The sequence below is a fragment of the Protomyctophum bolini genome, assembly GCF_963924005.1.
Source record: "Protomyctophum bolini genome assembly, chromosome: 3".
Classification (NCBI taxonomy): Eukaryota; Metazoa; Chordata; class Actinopteri; order Myctophiformes; family Myctophidae; genus Protomyctophum; species Protomyctophum bolini.
The window spans coordinates 14,127,250-14,138,304 of record NC_137864.1 but is presented as its reverse complement, the minus strand read 5'-3'; the positions used below and the strand labels follow the sequence as shown (position 1 = coordinate 14,138,304).

At 41.1% G+C, this 11,055-nt stretch overlaps 1 protein-coding gene across 2 annotated transcripts in view; it reads left to right on the top strand.

The window, feature by feature from the left end:
- Nucleotides 1-817: 817 nt before the first annotated feature.
- Nucleotides 818-11,055, top strand: part of pax5 (paired box 5) — a gene marked incomplete at both ends in the record, with an annotated part of 62,934 nt that continues 52,696 nt past the window's right edge. The window contains one exon of one of the 2 annotated variants that reach the window (XM_080760556.1): nucleotides 818-863. In XM_080760556.1, the coding sequence (XP_080616682.1) occupies nucleotides 818-863 (46 nt within the window). Of the gene's footprint in view, nucleotides 864-7,708; nucleotides 7,752-11,055 lie in introns of those variants that run through there. The other variant, XM_080760557.1, reaches the window with a different exon arrangement.

Here is an 11,055-nt window from a genome sequence, read left to right as displayed (position 1 = left end):
TACAACACGTGCATGGCTGGCTCTCTCGGTCTGTTCGTGCGTAATGCTGCAGAATACCGCGCGTAACAGGTGCATCCGGAAGAGGAGAAAAGTGACTCAAGAATAAACTTTGACATTCCCCAAAAGTTGTAAAAAGAAAGAAATCCGTATAGCCTACCGTAACATGCAGTAGCTATAGGCTATACAGCACACGATCAAAGAAAGAGAAAATACTGTAGGCCTACATCAAAGAGATTATCTTGACACAACCTGAGCCTATACCAACTTTACTGCAGTACTAGCAGTAGTGTCAGAGGAAGAGAAACAGACTGACCTACAAACAACACAGACAGACAGAGAGACAGAGTTGAAGGCGCGGAAAAGTTTGGGCGCGTGCATGCGTGTGTGTGTGTGTGTGTGTGTGTGTGTGTGTGTGTGTGTGTGTGTGTGCATGCGTGCAGGAACAGAAAACGGGACATGAGCGCACATGGAGGCGGTGGCTCTTTAGACCCGGCGTGATCATTTCACGCTTCCCCCGAAGCCCTTTTTCCACCTAAAGCGTTTAGTTGCAGCTGACTGAACACTTGCACGAGTGCAATAGGGAGCGGAAGGGTCGAATTATTTCAACCTACAACTTGCCCAAAAAGTACTGTAGCACGGAGGAGAAGAAAAGAGAGAAGGGGGAAAACGGTGTGTTAGTGTGTGTGAGAGAGAGGGAGCGAGAGAGAGGGAGGGAGGGAGAGAGAGGGACAGAGAAAGTTTTTTGTTCTTTTCCTTTTTTTTCTCTCTCTCTCCATCGCCCCCCCCCCCCCCCCCCTTCCGTTCTAAGCGGAGGAACATGGAGCAGGAGCCCCGGACTTCAGCACTGCAGGCTGGGAGAGCAGGTAGGGGCCGGGCCGGCCGGGCCGCACTCCATTCACTATAGCTCACTTCTATATACTTATCTCTGCTCTGCATGATGATCTTCAAAGGCGGTAGAAACTTTTTATTGGTTCAAAAATATTACATCGAAGTTATTTTCTTTGGAAACTTTTATAGCCGATTTCGAGACGATTACCTTTATTTTCTTTGTTTTCCCCTTATCAGCCTGTTGGCTGATTTGTTAGACTAATAAACGATAAAACAATATAACTGGAAGTTAAATTTCGTATCCTTTGAAGTATAGGGCAGGTCAATGATACAAATTTGATATTTAGTTTAGTTGAATGTGTTTTTCTATTTTCCACATTATCAGCCATGGCCTACAAACAACAAAGTTTGTCATTGAAGAGATTTCCATTATTGTAGGCCTATAGGTCTAGATTTTTTACTATTCTAATTCTATAGGCCAGTTTGAAATACTGCGAATACATCATTTAATACAGCATCCATCCTATACTGTATATTACAGTAGGCCTGTAGCCAATGCTTTATGTTGTTTATTTAATCATTCAATAACTTAATTCATGTATAGTGAAGAAACAAAAGAGACTTGGGATAGATGAGTTTGTGAGTGGAAGATGCTGTTTGAAAGTCAGAGTCAAGTTGAACATCTTTGTTTTGTGGCTTGTTGCAAACTGACTTATATCATTTGGAAATAAATGCATAAGCTATTCGATATAACTTTAGCTATAATGAAGGTGCACAAGCATGCCATATTAATCTTGATATTTAAATGGTATGGTTGCTTGTTCTTAAATGTTTTATAAATAAATAAATAAATAAATAAATAAATAAGGAAATCAATTCTGAAATCAATTCTGACATACAGTGGCATGCAACATGTTTACCAAGTCTACCAATTGTCTCTTTGTTTATCGTCTTGTGGCCAAACAGGCCTAGTGAGTCCATTATGGGCCCGCATGCATGTTGTGTGGATGTCTCCATGCAACAGGTTCATCTTCTATAGGCCTATTCATATAACAGCGGGGTCTGGAACAACAACTGAACAGGCCATCGACCCCAATGGATTATCACATAATTTCATATTGCTGCCTGCTGCGCCTGCATTGATAAAATGTCGTTTCTCGTTTAGAAACTGCATGTAGGCAGTTCATCAGCCTCTCAATTTGGAAGGGAAATGTACTGATTGTTGCGTCTCAGTCTTTACCGATTCTTCAGCCTTCCATGCAGGGCCTTCCTAAAAATAACGATACAATATATTAATGTAGACCACTAACATTGAAGGTTATACCTGCTGTCCAAGATGGAAGAGCTTTTTATTCTGTCACGATGTTGCGGAAATTAGGTCCGTATAGGCCTATCGGCCTGATAGACAAAACAAAGTATTGATAACTGCGTAATTGGTTGGTGATTGATTAATCATCTTGTCAACATACGTTGGAATAAATTAGTGCCATGTCATTATAATCGGCTACATGTGGTGTAACTAACTACACATATAGTAGCCTACTTATAAGACTAACGTTTTGACTGGAACTAATCCGAGTTAAAAGTTTCCCATGACAATGTGTAAAGGCTATATCATCATAAACTTTTCCGCGTCCTCTCACTTGCATGTTTACGTGGCTTGTGTTTACATGATTTGAATTGGAGAGAGATGTAAATCTGCAGTGCTGCTGAAGCAACACCATTTCCTGCATGGCGTGCATGCCTCAGACAGAACCACGCCTAATAGGTCACTGCTCCGTCCAATTAGGTTGCAGCTCTCTCTGGAAACGGACCTGGGATGTCCTATAATGCAGCGCTTCTCAAAGTGAGGTCCGGGGACCCTCCTGCCCTGGTGTTCTTGTAGTGGGTTCCACGGGGTCCCCCAGGCAAAATGAATATAGCTATATTAGCTATATTATAGCTATATTCGCTATATTCATTTGAACCAACCAACCCTATATCATCTATAAATAGCCGATACAAGCTCACAAAACTTTGCAATGGGATCTGGGATGTGTAGCTTATTTTAACAAAAATATTGAAAAGACTGCCGGTATTTGAAACATTTTTGACAATGCACGAATCTTGTATGGGGGTCCCTGCAGGCAGGCTGACACAAAATATTTTCAGAAGGGTGTCCATGAAGTATTAATTTGTGGGTCTTTGACATGAAAATGTGTGACTGAGAACCTGCATGCAGTGTCCTGATCGGCCAACACTCGGACATGGCCCCTATGCTGCCTTAAGCATGCTGTATCTGATCATGAGATGACATGCTAATTTCCAATTAAAACAGCCGATAGTCGATACCAGCCTAATGAGCCTATAGTTTGACCCTATAGGGTGATTCAAGGCAAGTCAAGTCAAGGCAAGGTACTTGCCTATAGGCCAACTTCAACTAACAAGTCCCATATTAGTTTTGAATGGTGCCATCACCAAGTTAACGATTATAAATATCAGATTGGGCCTATCTGATTTAGTGATAATTTACTTGCTTGACGTGAGATTACGGCCTGAATCCATCCAAGGCGGTTCACTCTCTGGTCCGTATAGGCTATACTTCATTTATTAGTTATGACTTTTATATATTTATAACGAATGAAAACTTAAGAAGAGATATGGGAGCTTTCTCATTATGTTTACAGTCAGCGGGCGTGTAATAAACGAGCTCGCGGAGTTAACATGCGCTATTAATTTTTCATTGCTTTTTCGTTCAAAGCTCACGCGCAAAAGCAAAGCACCAGAGCTTGCATTGCGGATGGAGGGAATTCAGGGAACGAAATGGGGGAAAGGAGAGGGGGTATATACTTAAATATCACTCCCTCCAATTTGCCTCCAATTGATTATCATTCACAACCCAACCGAATTGTACTAATGCTTAAAAAATATACCCCCACCAGCCACCACCAACCACTACCATCCTTCACGACACGTTCTCCCAATTTCAACACGAGAAAGCATCGCAGAGGTAATGAAATATGGTAATAGGTTTGGACCCCGGATTAAAGTCGTCCTGATAGAAGTTTTCTCTAAATTTCCAAGCCTAAAGCAACAACAATTTGTATACATGATTGATTGTGTTTGGCTTTTTTTAATTGCTTTATGCATTTCATTTGCAAATCGAAGAGACAAGGAAGGAGAATGTGGGCTGCAATTAGGTTCTGTGCACATGGGGAGGAGGAGGAACGTGCACAGGCTTTCTTGCAATAATCAAATCAGAGCTGGGTTGGAACTTGGAAGACAGAGATAGTGAAAATGAAAACTAGAATGATATAAGTCCATTTGTTTTTGTTTTCAGGTTCAACATTGTGAAATATAACCTCAGATCTTGAAGTTGCATGCGAGGCCAATATATATGGCTATACATTGTTGCTTCCTCTCATATCTATAATTTAACAATTTAGGTACAGTTTAAAATTTAGGCTACAAGTTTATATGAACAGTCTTTCCTCAGTCCCTCAGTCTGCACTATAGTCAGGTCACAGTCACACCATCCCTTTAAGTTTAAATGATCTTGGTCTGCTCCTCCGTGTTGTGCATAAAGCCTTATGAATACGCAATACAATGATGTGAAATATGAATGAGGATTAGTGTGAATGTTTCAGGGTGTGTAGCCTACTTTATTTCTGTCAGTGGATTAAAGAGCAAGTGGAAGAACGAGATCAATGAAGAACTGAAATCATATTTGGTGCGTTTGTTGAAGATTCGGGCATTATTTCATTGCCAACTCGGAAATTCAAATGGAGTTATATTCTTGTCTTGTTTGGCATGATTCTCTTGAATCTATTTTCTCTTGATAGGGTTAATATTCGGGGACCTATGCTATAAGGCAAAGCTTGTGCAACAAACACAAAACTTGGTGTGTTTAGCACGTGCATGCGCAGCGCGCGTGCGTGTGTGTGTGGTGGCGGTGGGGGTGAGAGGGATCAGGTTTGATCGCCCCCTCGTGGTCCATTCAATAAACTTCCAAATAGCCTTGGCCTGCCTATATATATATATATATATATATATATATATATATATATATATATATATATATATATACACATGGTATTTTAAAAAATATATACATATTTTAATAAGAAATGGGAATCCTGCTTCAATTGTTGAAAACATGATTTATTGATTTATGACTATGTGTGAGACGAGTTTGTGGCATATTTCCTTTCTTTGGATTTGAAAGCAGACGGTTCTTTATGCTTATAGACTCCTATACGAGAAGTTCTGCAGAATCAGCCACTGAAATGTAAAGCCTATAGTGAAGCCTGAAGAAAGTGCAGAATCTTAAAGATTCATCTAAATGACGCCCATATTAACCATGATGTAGACCTATAGGCCTTGCCAGCCAGCATTTTACAAAACACTGCCTAATATATTTGCGTATAAAATACTTGTTTGTTGTTGTGCAGCTTTGTGGAGTGCTGTTGGCTGTTGTATATATACTGCAGCTTAATAAAGACAGACAGAATCCTAAATGGTGTTATTATGAGCATTACATGCATATCAGAATGCATTTAACTTTAACATGCACATAGTATTTATTATATAGGGGCTTATTTGGTCAAATCGGAGGCTGAATAGTATATATATATATATATATATAAAGCACCGAGCAGGGAGCCGAAATGATTAAAGAATGGTCGAGGAACAGGAAGAGGGGAAATAACGCTCGTTAATTTGGTCCATGCTTTAGGCTATTTGTGTGGTTAATATTACAGGAGCGAGGCTTAGATATGCCCTCTCAGGTCAGGTGGGACGAACGCGAATCGAATCCCTCTCCATTTTGAGTGTAAATGTGATGCTTGCCAATCGCATTTCATTAAATTGGCACAGTTTGGATCCGCAATCAATTAAGTAATGAGTGTAAAAATGCATGTTTCATATGCATCAGCCTCTTCTTCTCTCCTCGAAGCTAAAGATTTATAACGTTGTGTTGTACAGGGGGCTACATTTTATATGCCAGTGTTCATAACATTTGACAGCTCTCACTCCATTAAGATTACATAGGCCTACTTTCTTTTTTGAGAAAGCAAAAATAATGCATTTTAGGTTTAACATATAAGAAATTGCTGTTTTCGTTATATTTATATTTTTTCAGCAGGCCTGGGGCCATAGACGGACAATTATGTTTGAATTCCTAGGCATTTTCTCTTGTAAAGCCTTTCTGCAACTATAAGCCTCTTTTTCCCCTTTTTTTTGTAATACTCTATTAATTAAACATCTAACATTGACATGAATAAATGGAGTGTAAATGGGTATAAAAGGCATTAGGTTTTTACCTTGGTTAATTGAAATTAAACATAAGATCATCTAGTCCCTGAACCCCGCGTCGCTTCACATGCAGGCTCCCCATTCGTCGGCTCGCTATTCGCAGCGCGCGTCATTCGCCCACAGGATTTTCTATACCAGCCAATGAAGGCAAACCCCATTTGATCCTATCAGGAGTGTTCGGTGACGTGGCCATAACTTGGGCTTCTGATTGGCAGGCTCGGCTGTGAGTGACAGGCGGGCTCCGGCGCATGTGGGTAGTTCCACGGAGCCGGAGCGCTGGCGCTGTCCACACGAGAGCAGGTCCTGAAACGCGGCGTGCGCCACTGTGGTCGCTGGCGCTCTGAGCGGGACGGCAGGGTTCACAGCTCCAACGAGTCACTGCATGTGGGAGAGCGGTATATAGCTTTGGACAAAAACAAATACCCGGTGCGTTTGGCAGGACTGCTTGTTTTCTGTTTCCCACCCGGAGAAATCAATATACAAACACACATATACCACGGGGAATCCTTATGGCAGTGCGTCTGGACATCACAGAGAGAGCAGAGCGATACCTGTCGTGCAAACAAGCGGAACTCTCAAGTCAGCCTGAATAGCTTTACTCTTCTTCTTTTTTTTAATTACATGCAAAGTTGTTTTTTTTCCTTCTTTTTTTTTACACTGTGGATATGACACTACAAGATGCGCGCACTCGTTCGTATCTCCTCCACATGCATCACTGATGGGAGTTTATCAAGACCTTATTTAAAGTCCGTGGACGATTCATAGCCCGAGAATGTGCCGTGAATGAATTGGACCATGCACCACGACCGTGGATTAGCAATGAATAGAATTGTACAAATTTAGGTTCTAGATGCACATCATATCGAAGAAAGAGTTTTATTCTATCGTTTCGGAGTGCCAAGTGCTCGTGTCTTCTTTGCGCCTCCATTTGGTTCAATTATAGTTCAGGGGTCACGGCCAACGGACCGAGAAGGAGAGATAGAGGGAGAAAGAGAGAGGGTGAGGGGGATTCCATTATATACGGGGGGAAATATTACCCGTTCGGATGCCATATTATTTCCCCCAACTTTTCCCCTCGTGGACTCAGGCTATAGTCGTTATAAATAAGCAGCGGAGACAATAATGAGCACCGTTTTGTATGTTTTCTATTTTATGGTTTTCGAGGCACCAAAGCAGAGGACGTAAGGGGGGTGCACCGGGCTTTGGACTATACACGAATGAGCCTGCCTGACGTTATTTTTTCAATCATCCCCCCTTCCTCTTATTCATCTCCAGAAGAATTTTTTTTACACTCTTTCAATTGGGCATGCATTATACTTTTACGCACGGGTGCTCGTTTTAGGCCTACTTATTGATCAAAACGTTGTTTATTTTTGTTTTGTTTTTAAATTATTTTTTTAGGATATATATAGCTAGTCTATATATAAGTGAGCAAACATTTTTCAAAGGAACTTCTCCCTGCATTTTTGGAGCTTCAAGACCTTTCGGTATATAAACCGATTCAAGATTCAAGATTCATCCTGAACTGGCAGGTGGCTTAAGGGGCCTTCACCCCCACCACCACCACCACCACCCACAACACAGACTGATGGAGATTCACTGTAAGCACGACCCGTTCGCGGCGATGCACCGTAAGTAACTATAGCCTACTAACTGACCCACTGTGACAACAAACAACAACCCCGTCTGGTGCACATGCCGTTCGTGGAACTTTTATATCGTGAACTATATACTGGGATGTCTCGTTTTATATATCATGTCTATATTGTGACAATTGAACACGAGTCATATATAGTTCATTCAAAAGCACGTGGAAACTCATTTGTATAAATGAGGAGTTAGTTAGCTCTATATTGCATTGCTGTGACGTGGTGATGGAAGGAGGAAAGAGTTATGCTTAAGGAGGCGCGCGCGCGCGTGTGTGTGTGTGTGTGTGTGTGTGTGTGTGTGTGTGTGTGTGCGTGCGTGCGTGCGTGCTTAGGGCGGAGAGTGAGAGAGAGAGATATTGAAGGAAGGTGCACAGGGGTAACAAAGCATGACTAAAAGGTGAACTTGACCCGCTTTTGTGAAACCACAAACAGCCTCGACGCCTAAGCAGGTTACACAGACACAGCCTGCACACTATTACAGGTGTACGGATCTCCAGAGTGCTTGTGAGGTCTTCCAGCACATGCACGGCCCGTCGTGGCCACAGAGGACAGGAATGGACTGGATCACTCATTCGTGACATGGCGGGCAACGGGGCGTGCATGAGGTCACTTCGTTTTCCCATGCGCTCCTTTACTTCTTTCACGTGTCGTGTGTATACATGCAGAGCCATATGCATGATGCAGCCACATGGCACTGCAGCTGATGTAGCCTATATTATCTTCAGTGAAATGTTGCTTCATGCCTATAATTGTCGATATTTAGGCTATTTTGTGTGGCCATACAATTTCAGCAGGCACCAAACAGCAATGAGGTATATAGGCCTATAGTCTATATTTTTTAAGACGCACTATAGTGTCTCGCACATTTAGGTTTCAGTTTGCGAGTTGGTTGGATTCATTATAGCTCATATTTCGGCCAGGGAGCTTTTTAACGATTGCATGTTAGTAAAGTTGTCCTATAGGCTATAGCAAATGAAGTGGTTCAGATCAGGATTCTATTTTCGCCGCCCTGCACATGCTGGCCAGCCTGCACTGCCTTGTTGTCTACCCTTGAGTTGTCTCTCAATGAGTATAGGCATATAGGCTATTCAATAATCCCCCGGGGTTACTTTAGCCGTTTTTGAACGCTCCCCGCCGTTATGTGAAATGACAGAGGTTCGTACGGTGCGTTATAGCACCATGGATTAAACACATCTCAAAAAGCTAGAACGAATCATGTTTCCTCCGCTCTCTCCATCCGCTGACCCACACACCATGGTTGCACGGTCCGTTTCACGGTCCGTATGATCCGGAGTTTGACGGTATAGCGGAGCTAAAGTTATATATGTCAAATCCGAGAGGCGCTTTAAAACGATTACACAAAAATGTCAAAGGTTGTGAGGTTGTGAGGAATCGACTGTGACGCGTGAAAAATGTCTGGCTGTCCGTTTCACCCCCTCCCCTCTCTCTCTGTGCTGTCTACCGTAACGTACCAATAGGCCTACTAATCTGCAGAGTGTGAAGGCGAAGAGCTGTGCTCGATGTAATGTTTCTATCCGTCACCGAGAGAGTGCATGCGGAGCTCAAACTTGAAAAATTGTAACAGCAACAAAAAAACATTAGGTTGATGATCATAGGCTATACTTGTTCAATTAGAATACCTTTCTGTTCCATTCATTTGGCTCATTCGTTCAATTATAAATTAATATGATTGCCTAAATAATATAGCCTAGCCTAATAGCAAATGTCAAAATAAAATATCATAAAGAACAGTGAACAATTACTTAGTTCGTCAATGGGCTAATTGGCTAATGTGCAAATAGTTTAAAAGAGTGAACTATTTAGGCTACTTTGTGACAGTAAATATTACTGAGATAATTGCAGACAGTGATAATGAGTTTGATTTTCGTTGAATAAATAATGAGTTGAATATTAAGTAGGGAGGGCCTAGGTATAACTTTGGAGTGCGCAATATATGCCAGAATGTCTGCAAAAAAGAAAAGAAAGGTATAGGACTGCAGTAGGCTATACATAAACTCAATTTCAACAATATTGCAAAATGGAAACCATGAAGTCTGATTAGGCTCGCATATATTTGGAATTAAGCCTAAGTGTTATAGGCTATACTACATGTATACATATAGCCTAATAGGCCTATGTTTTGGTATTCATTTTATCTGAGCATGATTTAATGCTATTAATGTATTAATAGCCTATACAATCAACATGATGGTCTATTATGGTATAGATATCATTTAGGCTAAATGCTTTCTCATTAATGATTAATCTGAAGACAATAAAATATTCTAAGTTAAATTCCTCATCGTGATTTTGTCGGGCCATTTTCGATATAATAAAATAAACGTAAAAAACTTTCCATCCTTCTCAAAATCAAAACGCCCTGACTTGCACATCTCAGAAATCTAATTGTTTGAACAAGGCAATTTCCTTCATCTGTATTCTTGCCAGCAACTTTCCAATTACGCGTTTTCAGTGAAAAGTAATTTGTACGTCCTGCATGCAGCTGTGGTGGGCTATTTTAATGGAGAAATTGCAACGTTTGTTGCAATTTGCTATTTTTTTGGAGGGGGGGGGGGGCGAATGGACCTTATTATCTGGATGGGGGATCCCAAAAATATATTCTTTATATCTCTGCATTTTTCTCCCGGAAAGATACAGTGAATCAATCACACATTAAGGAGGTGCTCGGATTTATAAGTCAGTTTCCATAAAGGATAATTAAATATAATATAACAGAAAATGATAATGACCCCTCATGGTTGTGCATGGCTGTTCCCCATATATAGATCCGTTCCTCTGTTCTTCCATCTTAAACGAAGCTAGTTTGTCAACAGTTTGCACATTTTCATCTGGGAGGGCTGACCATGCATGCGGGAGCAGAAAAGGGGGAGAAGTGGAATAATAAACGAATAAAAAAGTATAGGCTATACAAAGTATAATGGTTCAATGGTGATAAACATATATAGGCTATGCTTTTGTAAAATGTTAAAAGTTTTGCGTTTTGGTCCTATCAGTATTTATTATATAGGCCTGGAAATAAAATTGCCAGCACATAATCCCCATACCCAGAATGGCGAGCGTAAAAACGTCCAATGCCAACAGTAAATACACAGATAAGTGAATAAATAGTTATCTGCGGGGTTTTTTTTGTAGGTCACAAGTCATTCCTCTCCATTGCTTTACAAAGCAAGGCGTATTTCATGCCGTGGCCCAGATAGGAAGGTTGAAAAGAAGCATTTCATTTACTCTTATCAGAGAGAGCGAGAGAGCACCGCCTCTGCACATA